Genomic DNA, 26,792 nt, shown 5'->3' on the forward strand with positions numbered 1-26,792 from the left:
GATGAAACAGAGGAGCCAATTAATATAATGGCTTATTTTTCTGACCTGTTTCCCCTTATTAAAAAGCAGATAGGTAAATCTACTAGAATAATTTTTTTCTTCTAAAGATCTGAAATATATTTTTAGTAATGATTATATCTATCATTTATTACTGAATGCTTTCAGCTATTGTGTTGGGTGCTTTAAATGCACTATCTTATTTTATCTTAAAACAGCTTTGTAAAACGAGGTATAATAACAAAAGAGGAAACTGAGTCTCAGAGAAGTTAATTAAATAAGCCAAAAATACATATAGCTAGTCAGTGACAGAGCCTGGAATATTTCTCTTTTTTATTTCCAATTTTAAATCATTATTATTTTTCAACTATAGTTGACATTATATTAGTTTCAGGTGTACACCCCAGTGATTAGACATTACATAACTTACTAGGTGATCATCCCAATAAATCTTGCACCCATCTAACACCATATATAGTTCTTAGAATATTATTGGCTATATTCCCTATGCTGTACTTTATATCCTCATGACTATTCTATAATAACGAATTTGTACTTTTTAACCCCTTCACCTTTTTCACCCTTACACCCAACCCCACGACCCTCTGGTAATCATCAAAATGTTCTCTGTATCTGTTCTGCTTGTTCGTTTATTTTGTTTTTTTAGAGTCAATTATTGATAGATTTGTACTAATTGCCATTTTATTGTTCATATTTTTTATCTTTTTTTCTTCCTAAACAAGACTCAAATATTTCATATAGTACTAGTTTAATGGTGATGAACTCCTTTAGCTTTTTCTTGTCTGGGAAGTTCTTTATCTGTCATTTTATTCTAAAGTAGGGGTCCAGTGCACGAATTCGTGTACCTTGAAAGGAACTGTGGGCCTCGAGGCTGCAGTAGACACAGACGGGTCTCAGCCCATCCTCCCCGCCCCCGCCTGGCCCCTCCTACCGCGGTCCCCGGTCTCCTTTCTGCCGGCAGCTCCGCTCCCATCGCTGCCACTCCCACGTGCTGACAGCTCTGGTCCCACTTGCACCCACTGATGGCATGGAGTGATTGGGGCCAGCGCCAGCAGTGGGCGCAAGTGGGTCCAGCGGCAACTCTGGCACTGGCAGCGGGTGCAAGAGGCAGCTGCTGGCCCAGATCTCCCCTCAGGAGCAGGGGTAGGTGGAGAAGCCCTGAGGGGGCTTTTGGGGCTGGCAGCCGCCACTCCAGCTGACGGCACCGAGTGATTGGGGCTGGCACCGGAAGCGGGTGTAGCGGCGGCTCCGGCAGTGGGTACGAGCGGGGCTGCTGCCAGCAGCAGGTGCGAGTGCCAGGTGGAATTTGCAGTAACCATCAGACGCTCGCCCCAATGATAGTGACTGGTGCCCTGCCTTGGCGCTTCCGCTCACCTCCTCCACCATCCCGTCGCGGCCGACACCCCCCATGTTCTGTGCTCTGCCGCCTGCGGCTGACACCCACCATGTTCTGCATGTGCTGCCTGTTGGTCAGCGCACATCATAGTGACCAGTTGTTCGGATGTTCCGCCATTCAGTCTATTTGCATATTAGCCTTTTATTATATAGGACTAGGGGCCCAGTGCACTGATTCGTGCACTGGTGGGGTCCCTATGCCTCTCCTGCGTCCTCATGCAGTCTGGGACCCCTTGGGGGATGTTGAACTGCCAGTTTTAGCCCGATCCCTGCAGTGTAGGCCGAGGGACCCCACCGCTGCAGCAATCCATGCACCGGGCCTCCAGTATGCATATAAGATCTTTGGTTAACCTCTTTCCGCCCTCCCCCTTTCCCTCTGAAATTCATCAGTCTGTTCATGTTTCCATGCCTGTGCATTGAGTATCTGCCCCCTGGTGATCATTGTGCATCATAGGTACCAGTTGAACGGTTGAAAGGTCACTTAGGACAGTGGTTCTCAACCTTCTGGCCCTTTAAATACAGTTCCTCGTGTTGTGACCCAACAATAAAATTATTTTCGTTGCTACTTCATAACTGTAATGTTGCTACTGTTATGAATCGTAATGTAAATATCTGATATGCAGGATGGTCTTAGCTGACCCCTGTGAAAGGGTCATTTGACCGCCAAAGGGGTCACAACCCACAGGCTGAGAACCACTGACTTAGGCTTTTATATATATAGACTAGTGGCCCGTTGCACGAAATTCGTGCACATTAAAAAGGAATTAATTAGAGGAATTATTTTAATATTGCTATTTGCCCTTTCTCTAGATGAAAGAAAATTAATAAAATGTATATGAAAATCTCCCTCCTGTCAGAGTCTGGGGCATGCCGCGGGACCCAGAGTCAAGTCTCCGCCCACCTGCGTATGCCTCGAAATTGCACAAGGTCCAGACCCGGCCAGCCCCACTCCCCATCAAGCCCCACTGGGCGGGGGTGCGGCCTCAGGTCCCCCAGCCCAACCTCAGGTCCCTTGACCCTGGCGCCATGGTGGGCAGCATAGCTTCAGGTCCCTTGGCCTAGCCTCAGCTCCTCCAGCCCCAGTGCTAGGGCGGGGGGCGCAGCCTCAGGTCCCCTGGCCCGGCCTCAGGGCCCCAGTGCCAGGGCGGGGGGCGTGGCCTCAGTTCCCTGGCCCCAGTGCGAGGGCATGATGACCATTTGCATATTAGCTCATTATATAGGATGATAGCTTTACTTTTCCTCACTTTGAATATTTCTTGACAATCCTTTCTGGCCTGCAAAGTTTCTGTTGGTAAATTAGCTGACAGTCTTACGGGAGCAAGGCTGGGATATTTCTGATATATTTACCTTATTTATTCTACTTTTAGTGTATAGTTGGGAGCATTAAAATACGATGTGCAGGTTTCGAATTCTTATTACCAAGTACAGTTGTATTTTATTTTCAGAACTTTTACCTGGCCTAAATATCTTCAGTTCTCTTGATAATGCTCTGAATAAGACTAATATCTCTTAGATTTATGGTGATGGTTTTTAAACTAAAAATTCTTTTTAGTAATGAAATCTTTGTACAAATATAATTTTATGCAACAGTCTAATAAAAAATAACAGGACAGTAAGTTCCTAAGAGGAGCCCGTGAAGCTCTGGGAACATAATTTAAAAACTTAACTCCTTTCATTATGAGCCCTTTTGTATGAATGAATGAATGATTATCATTCAAGAGTAGTTGATTTCACTTTGGAATAAATGGATAATATAACTTGAAACCATGAATAGACTACTTCTTTGTTAGGTGGGAAAAGAACTTAACTTTTCATTAAACATTTTAAGTTGTTAAATCAAAAGTTTGTAAAGGGTGTCTAAATGTTTAGAATAAAAGAAATTTTTTTTAAACAAACTTTAATGTCCTTACCCATCTAAAGATAATTCATTTGTAAGAACTTAATTCGGAATATTCTCTCTGCTTTAATTTAATTTCATTTAATTTAATTTTTTTGCTTGATATATTTTGGTCTGACTTCTTTCATCGTAGTTGTTTATATGTGTATTCAAAGTCATATTTTCTTGCATAGAAAGATTATTTTATGAATTATTTGAGTATATATAGATGTTTGCATAATTTCCCTGACTTGATCACATCAGTTTCTATGATTTATTGTCATTTTTGACATAATTCAATTATAACGCCTTTACTTTAGCTCCAAAGTATTTTTATTTAATTATAAGCAATATTCTAAAGTGTTTAAAAATATTTTTTCCACTGTTTAAATTATTGTAGGTATGAATGAAAGTTCATTATTTCCAAAACGACCTTGTACTTCTGAAGTAATCAGTGTTAATCCAAAAAAGTCTAAGCCCAGTGAAAGTGTTTCTGGAGCAAATTCCTCAGCTGTATTTCCTTCAGCTAAGTCTCTTTCAGTGACATCTCCCCAAGCTGTGTCATCAAAAGGTAAATATGAAATGTGGCATATAAAAAAGAAATATATACATACAATTTAGAAATTATAGTAAATTTACAAACTGTTAGTGGTTATTTAAGGTTAAAAAGTGATAAATCTTGAACCATATATTTTGACTTTATTTTAGGTACAAATAACTCATCAAATCAATCTAAAAATGGAACACCTTTTCCAAGAGCTTGTCCAAAGTGCAATATTCATTTCAATCTTTTGGATCCTTTGAAAAACCACATGAAGGTAAAACTTTTCAGAGTTTGATTTTGAAAAGGTTTGCAAATCTCTAAAAATGTTGATTTACAGTAATTAATGGTTCAGTTATTTAGATACGAAATTTCCTATTGATATTTCCATATAAGAGGTAAAAATTTATATGCATAATGATTATTTTCATAGAAGATTTTAAAATTGCTTCTGAATCATTAAATTTAAAAAATTAAGTTCATATACATCATAATGTACTAGAGGCCCGGTGCACAAAAATCTTGCACTCGGGAGGGTCCCTCAGCCCAGCCTGTGCCCTCTCGCAGTCTGGGAGCCCATGGGGGATGTCGTCTGTCCAACTGACGGGTAGTGGGCCTAAGCCATCAGTTGGATCCCTAGCATTGCTGCGGAGACGCCAGAGGCTCCCGCCACTATCACTGTGCTCACCAGCTGTGAGCCTGGCTTCAGGCTGAGCGGTGCTCCCCCGTGTGGGAGTGCACTGGCCACCAGGGGGCAGCTCCTGCGTTGAACGACTGCCCCCTGGTGGTCAGTACGCATCACAGTGATTGGTCGTTCTGCCGTTTGGTCGATTTGCCTATTAGCCTTTGATTATATGGAATGCTGATTGTATTCTAATTTTAAATGAAAATACATTAATCATATTTTATTTACTAGATTATGCCATGCTTCAAACGTTAAAAAACTGCCATTTTATTATGTTAAACATTTTGTATAACTTAACAGTTTCTTTAGTTAATTTTGTGTCCATCCATGCTAATATGTACACGTCACAATGAAAATCAGAGTTTTACATTTAATTTTCAACACTCTAGCATAAAATCCAAATGGTGGAGCATTTCATATGAAATAAATGTTTTAACTCAATCCACAATATTGTTTGTGTAATTGTTACAAAGTAATTTGAGCTTATTATTGGTACAGGAAGCTCTTAAAATTAGATTTAAAAATTTTGCAAAGTACAAATGAAATAGAGATTTAGATAACACTTCACCTAAAATATTTTATTAGATGTTAGAGTATTCTGCTCTGTCTGTGTAAAGGTAGCCTGTATTCTTCTTGCATTCCCAGTATAAATGTCAGGAAGGAGTAAAAGGAAAAAAATGACAGTGCGGATTATATGAAGAAAAGGAAGGAGAAGGGTGCAATGGCTAAGAAATAACTAAGAAAAAGTTCTTGTTCACTATTTCAGAGATTTACAAATTTTTATTGAAATTTAACATTTTACAAAAAAAGAAAATAGGTAATATTTTTAGAATAGTAAATACAATATATTCATGTACAAAACTGTATTTTGACTGTCAGTACTTCCAGCTCCTAAATTGTAGTCCCTGATAACTGTACTTTGTGCTTTGTTCTTATATGAGAACTAGAGGCCCGGTGCATGAAAGTCATGCACTTGTGGGGCGGGGATTCCCCAGCCTGGCCTGTGCCCTCTCACAGTGTGGGACCACTGCAATCGATCTCCCCAAAGAGGTAGGCGCCGCCCACCCATCCAGGGCTCTTTGATGGATTGCCCCAAGAGGTAGGATGGAGCCAGGTGTCCCGCCACCGGAGTCGTTGCGCGGAGCCGCCGGGACCTGCCTCCGGCGTCACCATGCGGAGCCTCGGGAGCCTTGGGACCCCTGGCGTTGTCTCCCTGCCACATACACAGCGTTAAGTCCCCACCCACCCACGTGCGCCCTCTGCGCACACAGCCTCCTGGTGATGGATTGTTAAGGCGTGAGGGCATGACGACCACATAAGCTTTTATTAGTATAGATTAACCTGCACAAGTGCTTTCAATTTTCCTATCTATGTAATGTTTTGATGAGTTACCTAATTTTTTAATGTTTTATATTTTGTATGTAAATAAAAAAGGAAGGGTTTAATTCTTTATTTATATTTATTTAATTACTAGAGGCCTAGTGCACAAAAATTTGTGCACTCAGGGGGGACTCCTCAGTCCGGCCTGTGCCCTATCTTAGTCTGGGACCCCTTGGGGGATGACCACCTGCTGGCTTAGGCCTGCTCCCTGGGGGGGGATCGGGCCTAAGCTGGCAGTCAGACATCCCTCTGGCAGCCCGGGAGCCCTCGGGGGATGTCCACTTGCCAAAGGGGAGTAGGCCTAGCTGCAGTTGGACATCCTTAGCGCTGCTGAGGAGGCAGGAGAGGCTCCCACCACCACCGCTGTACTGGCAGCCTGCAGCCTGGCTTGTGGCTGAGCAGAGCTCCCCTTGTGGGAGCGCACTCCCTGTGGGAGTGTCTGCCCCTTGGTGGTCAGTGTGTGTTATAGTGACCATAATTCCCAGTCGTTCTGCTGTTAGGGTCAATTTGCATATTACCCTTTTTTTATATAGGAGTGCCTGGCCAGCCTGGGTGAGGGGCTGATGGCTGTTTGCAGGCTGGCCACAGCCCCTTCAGTGTGGGGGTTCCCCCTGGGGTGCCTGGCCATCTGAGTGAGGGGCTGAGGGCTGTTTGCAGGCTGGCCACAGCCACTACAGGGTGGGGGGTCCTGCTGGGGTGCCTGGCCAGTCTGGGTGAGGGGCTGATGGTCATTTTCAGGCTGGCCACACCCCCTTCGGGGGCGAGGGGTCCTGCTGGGCTGCCTGGCCATTCTGGGTTAGTGACTGATGGCAGTTTGCAGGCTGGTCAAGCCCCCCAGCAGGGACCCTCACCCCATGTGGGTGAGGCCAGCCTGGGTGAGTGGCTAATGGCTGTTTGCAGGCTGGCCACAGCCCCTTCAGGGTGGGGATCCCCAATGGGGTGCCTGGCCAGCCTGGGTGAGGGGCTGAAGGCTGTTTGCAGGCTGGCCATAGCCCCTTCAGGGTAGGGGTCCCTCCTGGGGTGCCTGGCCATCCTGGGTGAGGGGCTGAGGGCTGTTTGCAGGCTGGCCATAGCCTCTGCAGTGTGGGGGTCCCCACTGGGGTGCCTGGCCATCCTGGGTGAGGGGCTGAGGGCCGTTTGCAGGCTGGCCACAGCCCCTTTGGGGTAGGGGTTCCTGCTTAGGTGCCTGGCCAGTCTGGGTGAGGGGCTAAGGGCCATTTTCAGGCTGGCTAAGACCCCAGCAGGGACCCTCACCCCATGAGAGTGTGGCCAGCCTGGGTGAGGGGCTGATGGCTGTTTGCAGACTGGCCAAGACCCCCAGCGGGGACCCTCACCCTATGAGAGTGTGGCCATCCTGGGCGAGGGGCTGATGGCTGTTTGTAGGCTGGTCACGGCCCCCAGCTACCCAAGCTCCCAGTGGAGGCTGGCTGGAAGCAGGCATCTGGGATTTATTTGTCTTCTATTGAAAATTCGTTGCCATGAGCTGAGGCTGCAGCCGGCTCAGGGCAGGCGGGAAGGTTGGCTTCCTCCATCACCCAGGCAACCAAGCCTCCTGCTTGCTCCAGCTCCGTGGCTGCCGGCTGCCATCTTGGTTGGGTTAATTTGCATATACTCACTCTGATTGGCTGGTGGGCGTATCTTGGAGCATAGCAAAGGTATGGTCAATTAGCATCTTTGTCCTTTATTGGTGTATATAGTTATCCTAGGACAGGGAAGTTTAAAAGTATGTAGAGTTTTTACCTTCTGGCTTATACATTTTATATATCAGTTAAAGTTTTAGTATTATAATAATTTCCATTTTGAATGGTCCTGGCCCCGTAGCTCGGTTGGTTAGAGCATCGTCCCCATACTCCAAAGTTGTGGGTTTGATTCTTGGTCAGAGCACATACAAGAATCAACCAATGAATGTGTAAATAAATGGAACAAATTGATATCTCTCTCCCTTCCTCCCACCTCCCTCCCTCTTCCTCTGTCTTTCCCTTCCTCCCTCCCTCCCTCCCTCCCTTTCTCCCACCTTCCCTCTATTCCTCTCTCTCTCTTAAACAAATAAATAAATGAGTAAATCTTTAAAATAATTTCCATTTTAAAAAAGTGATTTTTAGATTATTTGTAAATGGTTTTTCTGTACCAATGAAGTAATGTTTTTTTAATGAAAAATATATAAAATACAAGTTAAATATTCTGCAGTAATATGAATAATTTACTTATCTGAGATCATGTGCTGGACTACTCAGCTTTTTTTTTAAGTTTTTAATTTTTAAAAATATTGTAATATATTTTTTATTGATAGTATTATAGATATCTCCCATTCTTATGTTCTTTTAAAACAAACCAACTGACTTAAACTCTTCCTAAATGTGTTATTTAGTAAATTAGTAGCAACATCAGAAAGTGTGAAAATCTAAAAGCAACTCTAGTCCATTTCTAAGATAACAATATCCACTTCCTCTCCTGTCACAATGAAATGTTAGATCATCAGTGAAACTTTCTGTGTCTCATGAGAAGCTGGGCCTTTGATCCAAAGCAACTTCTTTATTGGTGTCTTCCTTTATTTTAATGCAATTTTCTTGATTTACATTTTTAAATATTTATTCCATAAAGTTGTTTTGCTCTTTTGTGGAGGGAGTATTGTCCAGTATATTTGTTCAGTGTTTTTGGTCTGGCATAGCTGTCATTTTCTTTCTAGTAGTTTTAACTCTTTCTTTAAAAAGCAATTATATGTTTGTCTCATTACTAGCCCATGCCATCTATTCATCTATTTTATTTAATTTATTTATTTTTTTTATTTTATTTTACAGTGTCTATTCTCACTATATTCCATTTTTTCTGCTTCGTCTTTATCTCTCTAAGTTGATTTTCTACTTCAATTTTGCTTCTTTTTTTTATGTCTTCTTTTTGTCTTGCCATTTCCTCTTGTCCATGTGATCTTCCAAATAGACACAATTGCTTTATTAAGTTTTTTACAAACTTTAGCAAAATTTTTAGCCTGTTACCATCTTGCATGCTTCTGCTCCAGTTTTTGTGTGAGTTTTTTTTTTTTGTCAGAAATTTACATTTTCCTTCTTTTTATCTTAAAGTATTTTTGTTTGCCAGTAGATGTAAGTTCCTATCATTGAACAAATTGGATTTCTCGGCTGTTTTGTGCAAGGCTCCTATTGGGGAGCATAGGTTTCCAGGATAATCTCACAGCCTACTACTCTTTGCTGGACAAAAGGCTTCCTGAAAGTGTGACTTGTGTGTCTGATTTTATAAGTAGCATTGCCTTTTCTACTTCTTTCTACCAAGTGAGGGCTGGGGGACTTCTGCCATTCTTCTTGCGCCAGCTCCTATACCCAATTTTGTAAACAAAGGCTATAGCTTTGGACTTCAATATGTGTCTTTCACTTTTAGAATGTATATTTTTGCTGAGGCTTTCTAAGATCTTTACTATTAGGTCCTTTTGACTGCATCGATCTACTTCCAACTGCATGTCTTCTGTCTAAACTTGGCTGCTTTTAGTAGTGCTTTCAATGTGGAGTCTGTGGAGTTTAGTCTGGCATTTAGTTTCAGTGAAAATAAAATTTTTAGAATTTGGTTGTTGGGGCTTTTGGGTGAATCCCAGAAGGAGAAGGGGAAAATTTAGACTTACATAGGATGATCGTGTGGGGAAGTACTATTTTACTATTTAAAAATGGTACCTATCTTCTTTGCTCTGAAAATCCTACCTAAATTTTTCAGTACTAACAAAGTAACAGAACATGGTCTATCAATGGAAAGGAATGAAAATGAGAATGAAGTTCAGATGGTGTCTGCTGTTTGTCAAATTACAGTATATTGAAATAAAGTTTTTAATATTGCAGAATGTCTAACCCATGAAAAGAAGGGATAAACCAGGGGCAATAGCGAAAGGCTAGGGTTTAATAAAGATGACCAATTGATCTTGGACTATAGGTCAGCCATGCAAATCTATAACTTTACCCTGTCCTCCTATAAAACCTAAATCAAGACTAGTTCTCATTTCTTCAGTTACTGTCTTGCCTTTTGAATATTTTGTTTAGGAATTTTTGCTGTCCTCTCAGTTATTAAATCCTTTAAACTAGTTCAGTTCACCTTGTCCACTCTTAGTTGTCAGTGGTTTATCAATTCAGCTATTTTATAAGGACATGAAACCTTGTTTAAAAGATACTGTTGAAGATCCTATCTTACTTACCTGTATTTAAAAAAAGAAAATAGAACAGCAAGCAATTAATCATTTGTTACACATATCATAATTTATGGGTAATTAGGGTAAGTTTAACTTTTATAGATGTACCAAATTAGAAAATTTTAAAGAATATAAACCTTGCAGCACATTCTACTATAGATTACTAGATTATTTTGTAGGTTTCAGAAAAGAATGGAGTATATGACTCAGAATAATTTCTACAGTCTGAAAGTCATAGTTAATGTTTGAGTATATAAGGTTAGGGAGACTATCCTGTACTACATCATTTTTGTGCATTATAACATTTTCCCATTGTTGTTTGAGATCCTCTCTAGTAAAACTGGATAAGGTGAGAAGTTTGTCTATCAAACTGATGCTACTAATAATATCATTTGTCGCAGTAAGATAAATTTTGAATCGTTTTTCTAATAGTGCTGGTAGATTTACTCTGATCCATCTTTTTCTCCTTAAAGTAAAAAACAGCATTTTTAAGAAGAAATTTAGCCTGACTAAAGTCCTTAGAAATAACGACTTTCCTAAGTTTGAGCTCTTCAATATTATTTGTCTCAGGAAGAATCTAGAAATATAGAAAAACCTTTCTCATTTTCCTCTTTGTTATATTTATTCTTTTTTAAAAAAAAATATTTTTATTGATTTCAGAGAGGATAGGAGAGAGAGAGAGAGAGAGATAAAAAACATCAATGATGAGAGAGAATCATTGATTGGATGCCTCCTGCACGCCCCCTTCTGGGGATGGAGCCAGCAACCCAGGCACGTGCCCTTGACCAGAATCGAACCGGGACCCTTTGGTCTGCAGGCCTATGTTCTATCCACTGAACCAAACCAGCTAGGGCCAACTGTGTTTATTCTTAGTAGGGGACTTCAGATGATCATTTTGTATTAGAGAACTAATACATTTATCCTGATTTCGTTTTTGGGCGCAACCTTAACTCTTAAACACTAATTTTGTCCCTATTTTTCAGTCCATTTTATTCAGTATTTTTCCCCCTCTCTTTTTGGTGTACTTTAGATTGTGTGGGCTTGGTTTTTATTGGTCTCTTTTCCTTTCTGAAAAGGAAAACTGAAAAGTGAACAAAATAAGTGCAATTGAAGGAAACGTTATAGGTCTGCTTTGGATCAAAGGCCCAGCTTCTCATGAGACACAGAAAGTTTCACTGATGATGTAACATTTCACTGTGACAGGAGAGGAAGTGGATATTGTTATCTTAGAAATGGACTAGAGTTGCTTTTAGATTTTCACACTTTCTGATGTTGCTACTAATTTACTAAATAACACATTTAAGAAGAGTTTAAGTCAGTTGGTTTATGTTTTAAAAGAATTATCTGGATGGCTATTAAAAAGGCAGATTTCTGGGGTCTACCTCTTGACATTGTGGTTTATTGGTCTGAAGTGGGCCTAGGAATTAGCATTTTGACTAGCACTTTAGGTTTTTCTAATGCAGGTGTTCCTCTAAGAAAATCTACTGCAGGTAAATTTTACACTTAAAATTATGTAAATAAATGAATTAGTTATATCTTGCTAGGGAAAAAAAGCTCATGTATGAAAGTATTCCATATTAAAATCAGTTTATGTAATATGCTGATTTTACTCATGAGGAACTAAAAATCCCCTTCAAATATTTAACCATTCTGGATATCAAGATGTAACTGTTGATGTTATCAAGACATACTTGATACTTCTTTCTTTTTCCCCATACATTTTACAGCACTTTGAGTATGGGGAATGGCAGATTAGCTGTGCTCAATGTCCAATTCCAACCATATATTACGAAATTTACTGTGTCACTTAATAATTAGTATATACATTATGACACATAAAATTACATTTCCTTTCTAGACTCTTTCTAGACATGGATATGAAATAAATGATTTTTAGTTTAGTTTTAATTAAAGTATTTGAATCATTATCAATACATCTGAAACAGTTAATTGCAAGGAAGATACTTTTAGATCAATAGCAAGTCCTGATTTTAAGGTTTTCTTTTTTTGAATTGTTTTAGACTATGTATATGCACCACAAACTTTTGGTGAATATTTTTCTAGCTACATTACCAAGCATTGTTTTACATGGTCTGGCAATGGATTTAAGCAAAAATGTGGGGGTATCTGTGTTTTTAAAGGGTAAAGAGGGCTTCTCTTTTGTTCTCTTTCAGTACTGTTGTCCAGACATGATAAATAACTTTTTGGGACTGCCTAAAACTGAAATTTCAAGTACAGCAAATAAAGATAACACTATTGATTCAGAGCAAGGAAAATTGATCATGTTGGTTAATGACTTTTATTATGGAAAACATGAAGGAGATGTCCAAGAAGAACAGAAGACTCACACCACCTTTAAATGCTTCAGTTGCTTGAAAATTCTTAAAAATAATATTAGGTATGTAAATACTTATTTCTATTTGAAAATTGGAATGCTGCAGATAAAATTTTTGTGTTTATCTGGTATTTTTCTGTGCCATTTTAGATTTTTAACACTTTCTACTAACAACAAAGGCAGATTCTCTTGTTGAAAAGCTTTTGTCCTTTCTTGTATTTTAGAGTTGACTCCTGGAGCTACTTGTATTTCTTATAAATAACTTAAGAAAGGATGAACATTATTTCAAATAAAGCACAATTAACTTATTTTCCCTATATTATCTGTGATCTAGGAATTTCATGAGATAATTTGTATTTTTAGCTGCTTTTGAATTTGATTTTTCTTTATAAGAACCACTTTTTTATGTTTTGCCCAGTTTGACTTTCTTTTTTAAATATATTTCATTGATTTTTTACAGAGAGGAAGGGAGAGGAATAGAGAGTTAGAAACATCGATGAGAGAGAAACATTGATCAGCTGCCTCCTACATATCTCCTACTGGGGATGTGCCTGCAAACAAGGTACATGCCCTTGACCGGAATCGAACCTGGGACCTTTCAGTCCGCAGGCCGACGCTCTATCCACTGAGCCAAACCGGTTAGGGCCAGTTCGACTTAATTTTATTTAATGCTCAAATTTGTCAGTTGATATTTATATTTTTTAAATTATTTACATTGCATAAAAAGTGGTCTTCTTTAGAGAAGTACCAGTTCCTTAGAAAGAATGTCTGCTTTATTTTAAAATGTAACCCCTTTAAAAATTAGAGATTTAATTTGCAGTGGAATTTTGAAGATTTTATACATGTTTGCTATAAATTTTAGGAACTTAAACTTTATAATCTTTGAGTTACACAGCAAACTCTGGTAGCTGTCATCTTATAAATGAGTTAAAGAACAAAGTAATAAGATATATTGATCAATATTTTTCATTGGCTATATAGCTTTACATGTATATTAGATATGGTTGTTTTTCCATAATTTTATTATAAAATATTTTTAAACATTCAGTAACGTTTTGTAAAATTTTACAGTGGACACCTGTATACTTACCACCTTGATTCTATCATTAACATTTTACTGTGCTTCTATACTTCCCTTAGGTGAGTTGTGTGTTTGTGTACACAAACATATATACAGATATAAATATGCCTTTCTGTGTTTATCCTTGATAACTATTATTTATAATTAGCATTCTTAGGCATCAGTATTTTACTTCTGGACCCAGTGTTTATTTTATTTTTCTGTCAGTTCCTCTTGGGTTCAAAAAGAAGACAGAAAAATCCTGAAATGCACTATGCTATACTTCTATAGCAATTCTTAATGCTTTGTTTATGGTAGTGTTTTAGTTTGCGAAGTTCTTTCACATATATTATTTCATATGATTTTTCACATTTATCTCCTTTTATTAAACTTTAACAGTCATCAATAGAGAATGGTTCTAGCCATTTAACAGAAAGGTATTGTACTTTGTGATATAACACTGAAACAGTATTATAATAGAATTGTCACATATTTCCATATTCTGACCATTTTGATAGTAAAATAGACCAGAAAAGTTATGCTAGTGAATATATTAAATTGCATAGAAATATGGTCACTGACTTAGTTCCTTGTTATACCTAAATATTATGTATATTATGTTGGAAGTTATTTTAAGCAACAGTTTTTTGGCTTTTCCTTTAAGATTAGCCCATTTAGTATTAAACATATGAAAATAAAACATTTCCTTTTTTGCTGTTGTTTCAGAAGACTAGATACATATTTCTAGAATATCAGAATTATATAGACATTTTAAACAAAGACAATTTTTTATAACATCCAGGAATTGGGCATTTTTTTTTGAAATACTGATTATTTAGTAAATGTAACTTTAATGAAACACTTGATAATAGAAGAAGTTATATATGTTAAATAATATTTTACCTTATAGTAAAAAAATGGAAAGGCAAATTGATATTTGTAGAGAATGGCACAAAACTCACAGATCTAGGTTTTTACGCTTTGCTCTTTGAACATATTGTGGTATGGTATTTTTTTCCCCTACATTGAGTCTCACCAAAAACACTTAGGTTTATTTATTCTGTGAACATCCTTGCAAGAGGTTTGGATTTTTTTTTCGTTGTTTCCCTTATTTTCATCTGTTGTTTTAAGTAGTATGAGCTCCTGATGGGGGCTCATATAATAATTGAGGGAAAGCTTGCTAGTTAAGTGATTATATAGATAAACGTTTAATTGCTTAAAGTTGTAAGCTGAAATTTTAATGGCTCACTTTTCTCTATGTGTAAATATTTAACCAAGTCTAGGATTTTCTATAGGTGTTCATAGAGTTGGTATTAAAACCAAAGGAGGACAAAAAGATTTTTCAAGGAGTGTCATAACCTATTCTAAAGAGAAGTAGTGTTGTGGATATGTGAAAAAGATAAATGTTATGACCTTCATGATGATTGCTGTCCATATTGATGACATTATTACTTTGTTTTAAGATTACTTCCTTTAGGGACTCAAAGTGAATAATTGTTAATAGTTGCTCCAGTCTAAAAATTGTTATTTTGATTGAATAACTTTACTTTCAACTATAGCAAAAAGCTTCAGTAAGCTCTTTTAAATAGGTATTCCCTTTTATATTGCACCCTCTGTTGTTGAAGGTCATAGTTCCTGTTCATAAGAAGCCTCTAAGGGAGGTTGACGTAGCAGGATGTAAAACTGAAAAATGGACTTTGCCTACAAAGGGCACAGTCTGTAAGTTAAAATGAACAGTCTGTGCTAACAGTAAACCAGTATCATTAAATAAAACAAAAAGTTTTTATAATTGTAGGCATTAAAATTGCTAGTACATACATTTAGAAACTAAGACACAAGTAAAAATACCTGTAATTTGTCTTTTAAGCAACTGGAATCTATTGTATATATTCATGGCCTTACAGGATTACTCTCATAACTGCGTAGCTGCTTTTGGTGGTAGGGTTTCCTTCCTTTGAGTATTTTATTGAAAAATGTAAATAGTATTTCATGTATAAAAAAGAAGCCTGCTCTTTCACCTTAAGAAAACATTTTGATAATCTGAAACGATTAAATCACAGCAAATTAGTGATATTTCCGATTATTACATTAATGGATTTTTAAAACAAAGATTTAAAAAAGGATGTTTATGTAGTCACTTAATGAAAGTGACTGTTTAGAGTGCACACTTTTCTAGAGAATGTAATTTATTTCATGTAATATATCTATATTCTAAGATTCAGATAATTATTTGTGAGATTTTTGTTTTTAAATCTGAATTTTGCACCTGTTGACAATCATTTATAGGTTTATGAACCACATGAAACACCATTTGGAACTTGAGAAGCAGAGCAGTGAAAGCTGGGAAAACCACACCACCTGCCAGCACTGCTACCGTCAGTTTCCCACACCATTTCAACTGCAATGTCACATTGAAAGTACACACACCCCCCATGAATTTTCTAGTAAGTTACAGTTTCATTTTAAGTATCAAATATTATTGATTTTGTCAATATTCTGAGAAAACCTTAAGCTTGTTAGAACAATAAGAATAAGAAAAAGACTTTGGAATTTGAGGGTAAAATGGAAAAGGTTACATTTTGATTAATATAAACTTTTAAATAAAATTACAAAAATTAAAGTCACTCTTTTAAATAATTAAGAAAAATAACCTGAGCATTATAAGTGGGGGGCTAAGTTAGAAGCCTTAGATCAGTTTTCAAATATGAAATTAATGCCCTTTATTTAAACTTGAATAAGAAAAGTAACTAATAGTGGTAGTTAAAAATCATAGATTTTGGAACTAGACCACTTGGGTTCAAATCCCAGATCTTCCTCTTAATACAGCTATGTGATCTCAGGCAAGTTATTCTTAATATTTGAATAATGGGGATAATAGAAATACTTGCTTCATAATGTCGTTATGGGAATTAAATGAGTTATTGTAAGTAAAGTGCTTAGAACATAGTTAACTGCAAAACTAACTGTTTACCACCACCACCAAGTCTGCTGTTATTACTGTTATTGTTTATAGATGCATAAAATGAATTTTATATATATATATCTTTGTTTGCCTCAGAAGGATACTTTATTTGAAAAATTAAGAAAATATTTTGAAGTATAATTGACATACAACATTTGATTAGTTTTAGGTGTACAGATAATGATTTGATGTGTGTGTATGTGTGTGTATGTATTTATATATCTTGAAATGATGTAATGTCTTCCCCCCACCCCCACTTTTAGCCATTTGCAAAATCTGTGAATTATCATTTGAAACAGAGCATATTCTTTTACAACATATGAAGGACAATCATAAACCCGGTGAAATGCCATATATTTGCCAGGTATACACATATTTTATTGTGTACTTAGTGTTTGTTTGTTTTGTTTGTTTTCTGTTATTTTGGTTACAGGATTTAAACCTATTAGGCCAGGAGTTAGCAAGTCTTTTACTGTAAAAGGGGCAAATAGTAAATGTTCAGGCTTTAAAGGTCATACAGTCTCTGCTGCAACTAATCAACTCTGCCACTATAGCACAAAGGCAGCCACAGAAAATAAGTAAGTAAATGAATGTGGCTGTGTTTCAATAAAGCTTTATTTATGGACACAAATTTGAATTTCATATAATTTTCTTGTGTCATGAAATACATTCTTTTATTTTCTAACCATTTAGATAAAATTTACTGTTAAAATTCCTCTTGTAAATAATTTATTAGTAGAAAGTCCTGTGACATAATTCATGTATTGTGTATAAGGTCAGTAGAGATTTGGAATTGGCCCACAAGCCATTGTTTACTCACTCCTATACGACAAAGAAAAGCTCTGAGGGGAAAAGACAAACTATGGACTTATCTTACTATATAGGGAAGAATATAGTTATACAAGGGAAATATGAAATTATTTTAGATACAGAGCATACTACAAAATTCTCTGGGCCTAGTGTTTTTCCAGAATTTGAAGGAATAGGAAAGCATGATAAAAATAAATTGCCATTGCCATAGCCTGGAGGCAATTTATAATCTAAAGGAAGATGCTGTTTTACATAGCAGAAAATACTTTATAGGACAAGAAGTGTCAGAGCTTGAAAATTCAAGTCAGGATAGGGGGTGATGCATAAAAACATCTAATGAAAAGAAGGGACTCTAATTATATTTTGGGAAATATTCCTTAACTTGGAAAGATAACTTTTCTGTCTCAAAGATCATCTAGTGCTTGAGTTAATGGGATTCTTGGTTGTGTAGGCATCAGAGCTGAATTAGTTGTACGTAATGTTCTTCTAAATAAATGACGTATTTATATATCGTATTTATATATCGTATGACGTATTTATATATCGGTAATTGTATATCGTGTACATTTTCAAGTTAAGCTTAACATTCTTTTTGTTTGTAGGTTTGCAATTTTAGATCGTCATCATTTTCTGATGTAGAAACTCATTTTAGATCATCCCATGAAAACACTAAGAACTTGCTATGTCCATTTTGCCTCAAAGTTATTAAAATTGCCACACCCTATATGCATCATTATATGAAGCATCAGGTGAGATGACCAGTTCTTATTTGTTCATGTTGTTTTAGCAAAAAGATAGATTATGACTTAGAAACATAAGGTTTGTTCTACAAGGGAAGTAAAATTGTTCCAAATGACACTGTTAATTTGTAGTTTGTGCTACATTACTTGTGAAACTTCCACTTTACCTTGCTTCCTTTCTGGTGATGTTGTGGCTCATAAGTGAAAATTCTGAAAGATAGCTAGAAATAGGAGACCTAAGGATTGAAGGAAAAAAGGGAAGATGAGTGGAATAAGATCAAATATCTCAGGGTCTGAGAACGTTTATGGGATTTTGAAGGTAGATAACAGGAGCATGTGAAAAGGTGAAGTTGAACTGAGAAAGAAAAGATTGTGGACTCATAATCTTATTTTCCTCTTTCTCTTACTACTTTATTGCTACTTTCTAGCCCTCTTATTCTGAGAAAACATGTTGTCATCATTGACCAGCAGTGGTCTTTTATAGCTGCCAATGACAAAGGAAATGGCAATGACACTTATTGCTGGATATGTGAGCATTGTCAAAGAACTGCATTTAGGTCATAATTTGTTTTTTGGGTGACTTCTGCCAGTTCTGCTATGTAATTTTTGGAACCCAGGGTTAGTGCTTATACCTCTATCTTGGATTCTGATTTTTTGCTTACTGGTTCTTTTCCATGAAGCAACTAAACCATCCTTTGTTTGGGCTGAAAACTTTGATGCAACACAATCTGTGCTTTAGTGCTTGAAAGAGCACTAGTGCCAGTGCCAAACCTAGAAGCCAATGATTTACTGAATCCGATCACGTAACCGAGTTTTCACACCTCACTTCTCGTGATGCTCATCATATTTTTAATCATTGATTACATTGACATGCCAGTTTATTCAGCATTGGTTGCTCACTTTGCTTTCCATTTCAATCATTAGATAATCATAAAATTGACTTACGGTTTTTAATTGGGAAAAATTATAAAAGAATTTCCAAATGAATTTGGAATTACCTATGTTGTGACTGGGATGCTACCCATCCTTGAGAAGTTGTGTGAAGATTTTTTGTTCTAGGTTTCCTTAACAGTGTTCCATCATGTGTTAATAGATGTTTCCCCCCAAATTGTTACTGGTAAATAAATTTGGTAAATGCCTGGATTTATAAAATTAAACAGTTTTGTCTGTTTCTTAAAATAGGACTTCTCAGAGGTTTTAATATGCTAAAACATTATAAATCTCCAAGTAAGGTATATAAGTATGTATTATTTCCCCCAACTTATTTGACCACAGAATCTTTTCAGAAAATCTGTTAACTTTATTGAGGAACAGAGTTTGGGAAACAATACTTCTGGTACTCTTTCTAATGTTTGGCCTTTAATTTTGAAAGGGAAAATGAGATACGAGATAGTAGATCTATTTCATTATGGGACTTTTCATGTAATTTTTCCCATATGCTTTACTAAGCTCTGGAGTAAAATGTAGATGTGGAAGAATGATAATTATGGAAGAAATGTGTGAGCCTACTATGTGGGCTCTGTGATTTATAATCAGTTTTTGTACCCTAAGTTTTATGTCTTAATTTGCCTTGGGTTCCCAGGTTTTTATTGTTTGTTTGTTAGCAGTACTTAGGAGGTAGGTAGCCAGCGGTAGAGAGAGGGAAATCTATTAATAAGAAGGATATTCAAGCATCCTTCAAGGTATTTACAAATTATATAATTATTTACAAAAGATTGGAAAACCTTAGCTGAGCAGGATTATAAACTTGTAATTGATAACACATTATTAGTGTGATATTAAACAATAAGAATTGTTGACTGTGTGGCTCATTTTATTGTCTTTGAAGATTTTGGTTGTAACTTTTCTCTCAGAGGTTCTATGATTAAGTCTTGTGTGATTTTAGAGCTGACTACCCAATTTGTATGACTTTTAAAATAGTAAAAGTGATTTTTGATGTGTTAAATATGCTCATTAGATCTTTAATAAAAATAACAAGCAGTTAAAACGATATGCAACCATTTATGGCAGCAGCAGGTGTTTTACATGCATTACCTTATTTAATCCTTACACTTACCCTATGTATATTATTATTTCTAATTTACAGATAAGAAAACTAAGTTTTAGAGAAAGTAACTTGTCAAATGTCACATTACCTAATAAAAAGCAGAGTTAAAATTTTACTTCAAAGCCCAGCCTTCTGTTGCTTTCCCACAGAGTCAGATTTCACATTGGTATTAATGTATAAGGGCAGAAAATACTTATAATAAGTCAGAATTACCCTCAAATCCCTCAAGTTTCCCAAACAATGTAGTATGCTTGTCAAAAGTTTTTTTGTTGTTGACTGAACATCACGTTATTAAAATATCAGCATTAGCACTTTTTTAAAAAAATATATTTTATTGATTTTTTACAGAGAGGAAGGGAGAGAGGTAGAGAGTTAGAAACATCGATCAGCCGCCTCCTGCACATCTCCTACTGGGGATGTGCCCGCAACCCAGGTACATGCCCTTGACCGGAATCGAACCTGGGACATTTCAGTCCGCAGGCCGACGCTCTATCCACTGAGCCAAACCGGTTTCGGCAGCATCAGCACTTTGAAATGCATATATACACATGAGAGATGTTCAAGACTTGTGTCCAACTAAGGGAATAATAGATTAATGAATTCTCTCTCAGGGCTCTGGACAAATGTTCATTGACTGGAGTGTCAGACGTTTTGAATTAGTTAAATTATACCTGCTGCTCATATGCATTTTCTCTGTCACTCTCTTTCTTTCTGCCTCACTGTCCGTTTATTTAACAAATATTTATTGGTTGCCTTAGTGTGTGCCAGGTGCTGTTTTAGGTTTTTTGTCGCAATGAACAAAACAAAGTTTGTATCCTCTGGAATTCATATTATTGTGGAGAAAGATAATAAAAAATGTGTGTTTATATTTGAGCACATCTGCATGTTAGCTCGTGGTAGTTACTGTGGAAGGAAATGTGGAGGATAGGGAGTGGCAAGGATTGGGAAGTGTTGGAGGAGTGTTTGCCGTTTTGTGTAGAGAGTGGTCAAAAAGGGCCTCTTTGAAGGAAATAAAGGAGTAAGCCATGTGGAAATCTGGGAGAGGTAAGGGAATTTATACTCAGAGAACAACCAAAGAGGCCAGTTGTGGCCAAAGCAGAGTAAACTAATAAGAGGACTAGTAGGAGATAAGGTTGTAGCAATAGAATATGGGCCTGTTCTGGTAAAGCCTTGTAAATCTGAACCAGGGCTTTAGAAAGCCCTCAGAGCATTATAAGCATGTGAAAGGTCTGCCAGGTTGTAGTACCATTGACAGCTATGGGAAGAATACACTACAAGGAGGAAAGAACATGACAGGGAGAAGATAGGAGATTATTATAGTACCCCAGGAGAGTTACTTGGACCAATATGATAGATAGGTATGGTTGGAGGTGATGAGAAGTGGAAATATTATGCAAGTTTTTGAAGGTGAAGCCAACAGGTTTTGTTAATGGGTTGGTTATGGGGTGTGAGAGAGAGTGACCAAATTTTTTGTCCTAAGAATGGAGTTTTCACATACTGTCATATGGGGAAGACTGAGGAAAGAACAAATTTTGGGGGGAAGGGATATAATGGGAGGAAATTCAGAATTCAACTTTGTCCATGTTGATTTGAGATGTATATTAGACATCAAATAGCAATGTTAAGTAAGGAGTTGGATAGATGGTATCAAAGCCTTGAAACTGGATGAGGTAACTTAAGGAGTGATTATAGATATAGAAAAGATTTCTGGGAACTGGAAAGATTTTGAACTTTGTAAAGAACTTATGAAATGCCTGCTGTGTACCAATAATTGTGCAAGTTCTTCCCAGGATATTAACCTTATTTTAGGTTAAAAAGTGATTGATTATATTTAAACTAGAGGCCCGGTGCACAAAAATTTGTGCACTCGGGGGGGGGGGAGGGGGTCCCTCAGCCCGGCCTGTGCCCTCTCGCAGTCTGGGACCCCTCGGGAGATAACAACCTGCTGGCTTAGGCCTGCTTCCGGGTGGCAGAGGGCAGGCCAAATCCCTAAGTGCAGCCCTTGGACGGGCTCAGAGCAGGGCCGATTGGGGAGTTGGGGTGCCGCCCCGTCATGCACAGAGCAGGGCAGATTGGGAGGTTGTGATGCCACCCTCAGTCACGCTCAGGGTAGGGCCAGTTGGGGGGTTGGGGCACCGCCCCCTGTCACACTCAAGGCAGGGTCGATGGGGAGGTTGCGGCGCCACCCCCCGTCATGCACAGAGCAGGGTCCATCAGGGGGTTGGGGCGCTGCCCCCATCACACACAGAGCAGGGCCCATCAGGGGGTTGGGGCGCCGCCACTCTCACACTCAGGGCAGGGCCGATGGGGAGGTTATGGCTCTACCCCATCGCACACAGCAGGGCCTGTGGGCCGGGGGGTGGGGGGGGTTGGGGAGCTCCCCCCTATCAGGCACAGAACAGGGCTGCTCAGGGGGTTGGAACCCCGCCCCCTGTCACACACACAGCCGCAGGGCAATCAGGGTGTTTGGGCGCTGCCCCCTGTCACGCTGATCCTGGTGCCGGGAGGCATATTACCCTTTTACTGTGTAGGGTAGAGGCCTGGTGCATGGGTGGGGCCGGCTGGTTTGCCCTGAAGGGTGTCCTGGATCAGGGTGTGGGTCCCCACTGGGGTGCCTGGCCAGTCTGGGTGAGGGGCTGAGGGCTGTTTTCAGGCTGGGAGTGACTGAACTCCCAAACGCTCCTTTTTTCCTTTTTTTTTTTTTTTTTTTTTATTCTGGGCCAGCTTTAGCTTGAGGCTTGGCTCCAGCTCTTAGGCCTTTGCGGCTGAAAGTAGGTTTCTGGCCTTTGCTTACAATGTTGCGAATCTGCTGGCTGAAGTCCGGCGGTATTTGTTACAATGTTTGTTAAACTGCCCGCTCATAGGCCTGCAGCTGCAGGCAGGGAACGTTGGTTTCCTCCAACGATCCTCTGTCACTGAGGCAAGCAAGCCTCATGTTAGTTTCAAGCTGCCTGGCTGCCCGCCGCCATCTTGGCTGACAGTTAATTTGCATATCTCGCTGATTAGCCAATGAAAAGGGTAGCGGTCGTACGCCAATTACCATGTTTCTCTTTTATTAGTGTAGATGGTAATGATTTATCTCGCACATTGCAACTTTAGAGAAAACATTCTTTTGTATTTAAGTTTATATGTATGTATTTTTATATGTATATACGTAAGTACTTTTTAAATTAATGAGACCATATAGATAAAGTTTGTAGTTGATATTATGTAGTAGGAAAAATGTTGGGTCAGGAATCTGGCAATGTTACTTAGTAGTTATGGGGAAATGATTTAGATTTTTCTTGGGTCCTATTTCCCATCTATAGCATAGTGACAGGGTTGGTTTTAAGGAGGGACTCAAGTCAAGGTGTCTCAATCAGTAAGTGTATCAGGGATAGTTTTGATTTATCCCTCCATATTCACACTATTCAGTGTGGTAACCACTAATCATTTGTGACTATTTAAGATTAAATAAATGTCCAGCACATTTCACGTACTCAGTTAACTACATGTGGCTGGTGGCTACTGTATTGGACAGTGCAGCTCTTGAACATTTTCATAATTGAAGAAAGTTTTATTAGCTAGCACTGCTTTATACAAGCATTTCTATAACAACTTTCTTTAAATGTCTGGTTAGATACTTAAATTTCTTTTACCAACTTTTAACCAACCAGAAAGAGCAAAAATGACAAAGAATTTATATTTTTCTGGGATAAAAACATAGTCTAGCTCATTTTCATAGTATCCTGTGTCTAAATACTTTAAAATTATAATTAATGGAGCTTTAATACCACTATTGAGATACCTTTCATTAGAAGCTATTGATACAACTTTCATGTTCAACTTCTGTACAGTAACAGACATTTTTGAAACCTAAATACTAATGCAAAGAGCATTTTAAAAATTGAAATAATACTTCACTAGTATTTATGATGAGAGATATAAGATACTATTTTAAAAATTATTTAGGTATCATTAATGTTAAATCAGAACAGTTGCAGGACACAGGATTTGTGGTTATAGACATTATTTTTCCTGTTTTCTACACAGAAAAAAGGAATACATCGTTGTACAAAATGCAGACTGCAATTTTTGACATGCAAAGAGAAAATGGATCACAAGACTCAGCATCATCGAACATTTATAAAACCTAAAGAGCTAGAAGGACTACCTCCTGGAACAAAAGTGAGTGTAAATATGTTGTATTTTAACATATGGTATGATAATAAAATTAACTCCTATCTGGTTTTATCCATTGAATATAATACTTTAAAAAATGGTTTCTGATTTTTATTAAGACTCCAATGTCAAATTTTAGCATTCTTATGTTTAGAAAAAAAACCTAACCATTGTTTTTCTCAGTGGTTGTGTGTGCAATGCTAGAATGGTATTCCTTTGTAAAAAGTGCAACTAGATATTGTGTTTCCTGGGTCAGTGGGTTGTGTCAATATTATATAGCCTATTTTTGAGCTATTCTTGTAGGCAGTATATATATATATATATATATATATATATATATATATATATATATATATATATAATCTGCTAAACTATATGAGATCAGGAATCATGATTTATTTATCTTTGTGTCCTCAGCATCTAGTATAGTGCTTTGAATGCCATAGGTTCTTAGATGTTTATTGAAGTTGTTATTACTGAGTCTACTCTCAGAGAAACAAGTTCTGCTGCTGGATAGCATTGTGTTTTAAGTGAGCAAACACATGTCTGACTACATACTGATGATTGTATTTTACCTTTCCCTTTTTGCCTTATATTCCTGTTTTTTTCTGACTTCTTTATATACAGTCAGCTCTTGAATATTTGCTCCAGTGGAGGGAAACAGAGGCATGGATAATCCAAAGTGAAATAATCCCCAAAACATTTATATTTGGCTTTGGGTACTTACCTTTGAATGTGGGTATGTCTGTTATTTGAATTAACTAAACAATATAAAGCCATGCTCTGAAGACCTAGAGCAAGAGAAGCTATCCAGCATCCTTCCCTGCAATCCATTCATTCCATGCTGGGACTAGACATGCATAACATGAATGTAAGCGGTGCAGTCCTCTCTCATATTTTCCCTTATTAATGATAATAGCAATAATACTATTAATAATGATACTAAATGTTTTTCTTGCACCTTAGAATTAGGCTTTCAGTATGCTTTTTCATAGATTCTTTTATTTAATTCATACAGCAATCTGGTGAGATAAACAAAGCAGGTATTGCCCCATAGTATTTAGGTAAAGAAGCTTAGAGAGGATAAGTTACTTATTCTAGGCCACGTGACTAGGAAGGAGTTGTATGAGATTTAACTTCAAATCTGATTCCTAGTTCGTTGCTTTTGTATGCTGCCACACATGTTTTATAGGACTTCCTCATAGACTACTCATAATAAATACATGAGGGGAGAATAGTCATATGATTAATGAGAATGTTGGTAGGCGTTTGTGTTTTCCATTGTCAACTAAACTAATATAATTTTTGAATACTACCTCATAAGCTTTATATTAGTTCTCTTTAAGGAAATTCTAAATGTTATTACACTCTCCATGAAGTATATTGAATTGATGTAGCCCCTCCCACCCCACAACCTTTGTAAACATAAATTCTGCTAAATGAGCCCCTGGAAAGAGGAGGTCACATTTACTGTAGGTAATGCAGGGCACACTTACTGTGGGTAATGCAGGGCAAAGGGTAATGCAGGCCTTTCCAGAGTTATTTTTCAGGTTTTGAGATTTAAATTTTGACCTCTATATAAATATTTTAAATTATATCAGAGCATAAAGATAGCTATGGAATGTGCTCTTTTTAATACCCATATAATTCCTAATTATCCATTAATAACAACATTTAACTGATCAGTATAAAAATGTAAGTAAATATTAAATTTTAATTTCATTTAAGTATTTAAAATAAATGAAAGACTTGTCCAATTATAGTTTATACTTATTCTTTTAAAAATACTTGATATTTAACTTTTTTGTTACATGGTGATATTTTAATACTTAGGCAAGGATTAATTATCTAAAGTAAATATTATCTCTGTTTTTGTAGGTTACTATTCGAGCTTCAGTTGGACCTCTTCAATCAGGATCTTCAACTGTACCTTCCATTAGTACAAACACTTCTACCCTTCAGGCCTCACCTCCGAGAACAAAATGTGTAACTGCTAAAAATCCCACAAAATCTAACACAAGTAAATTTACTACAACTAAATCTAATGCAAGTAAACCTACTACAAGTAAGCCTAATGGAAGTAAATCTAAATTCAAATCAAAAGTCTCTAATATGCAAAAAAAACAAAGCACTTTGGCTAGTAGCAACAGAAAAAGTAAAGTCAATACAGCATTGAGGAGCTTAAGGTAATCTTTTATTACTGATATATAATACTAATTTAATCTTAAATAAAAGAATAAAACCTTTATTTAATCTAAATGTATACAACTCTCAACTTTCATATGCTATCATTTATGGCATAAAGACCAAGCAAATAATATAAGTGTTTTTTTTTTTTTTTAACAACCCTTGTTGAACAGTACTTTCCTATATTTTTCCTATAATATTCATCTATTATATTGGTATTATTATATATTATGCTTCTATCTTATGACATTTGAATTGGTTAATTTCTTTTATTCCAGTGACAGGCATTAACTGATATTACACTTATCCTAGCTGTTGTTTCATAGCAAATTTTCAAGTTATAAGTCTGTTTAAATATGTTCATTTAAACAGCGTGGTTTTAATTAACAGAACATTAATAAAGCTCTCCCTT

At 37.3% G+C, this 26,792-nt stretch overlaps 1 protein-coding gene across 2 annotated transcripts in view; it reads left to right on the forward strand.

The window, feature by feature from the left end:
- The window catches only part of ZNF280D (zinc finger protein 280D), a 115,541-nt gene that overhangs the window by 48,247 nt on the left and 40,502 nt on the right, over nt 1-26,792 (forward strand). For both annotated transcript variants that reach the window (XM_081093317.1, XM_081093318.1), the window contains 8 exons: nt 3,690-3,860; nt 3,998-4,107; nt 12,253-12,476; nt 15,760-15,917; nt 16,699-16,799; nt 17,848-17,994; nt 24,065-24,199; nt 26,072-26,379. In XM_081093317.1, the coding sequence (XP_080949443.1) occupies nt 3,690-3,860; nt 3,998-4,107; nt 12,253-12,476; nt 15,760-15,917; nt 16,699-16,799; nt 17,848-17,994; nt 24,065-24,199; nt 26,072-26,379 (1,354 nt within the window). The remainder of the gene's footprint in view (nt 1-3,689; nt 3,861-3,997; nt 4,108-12,252; nt 12,477-15,759; nt 15,918-16,698; nt 16,800-17,847; nt 17,995-24,064; nt 24,200-26,071; nt 26,380-26,792) is intronic.

The sequence above is a fragment of the Myotis nattereri genome (assembly GCF_964212035.1).
Source record: "Myotis nattereri genome assembly, chromosome: 1".
Classification (NCBI taxonomy): Eukaryota; Metazoa; Chordata; class Mammalia; order Chiroptera; family Vespertilionidae; genus Myotis; species Myotis nattereri.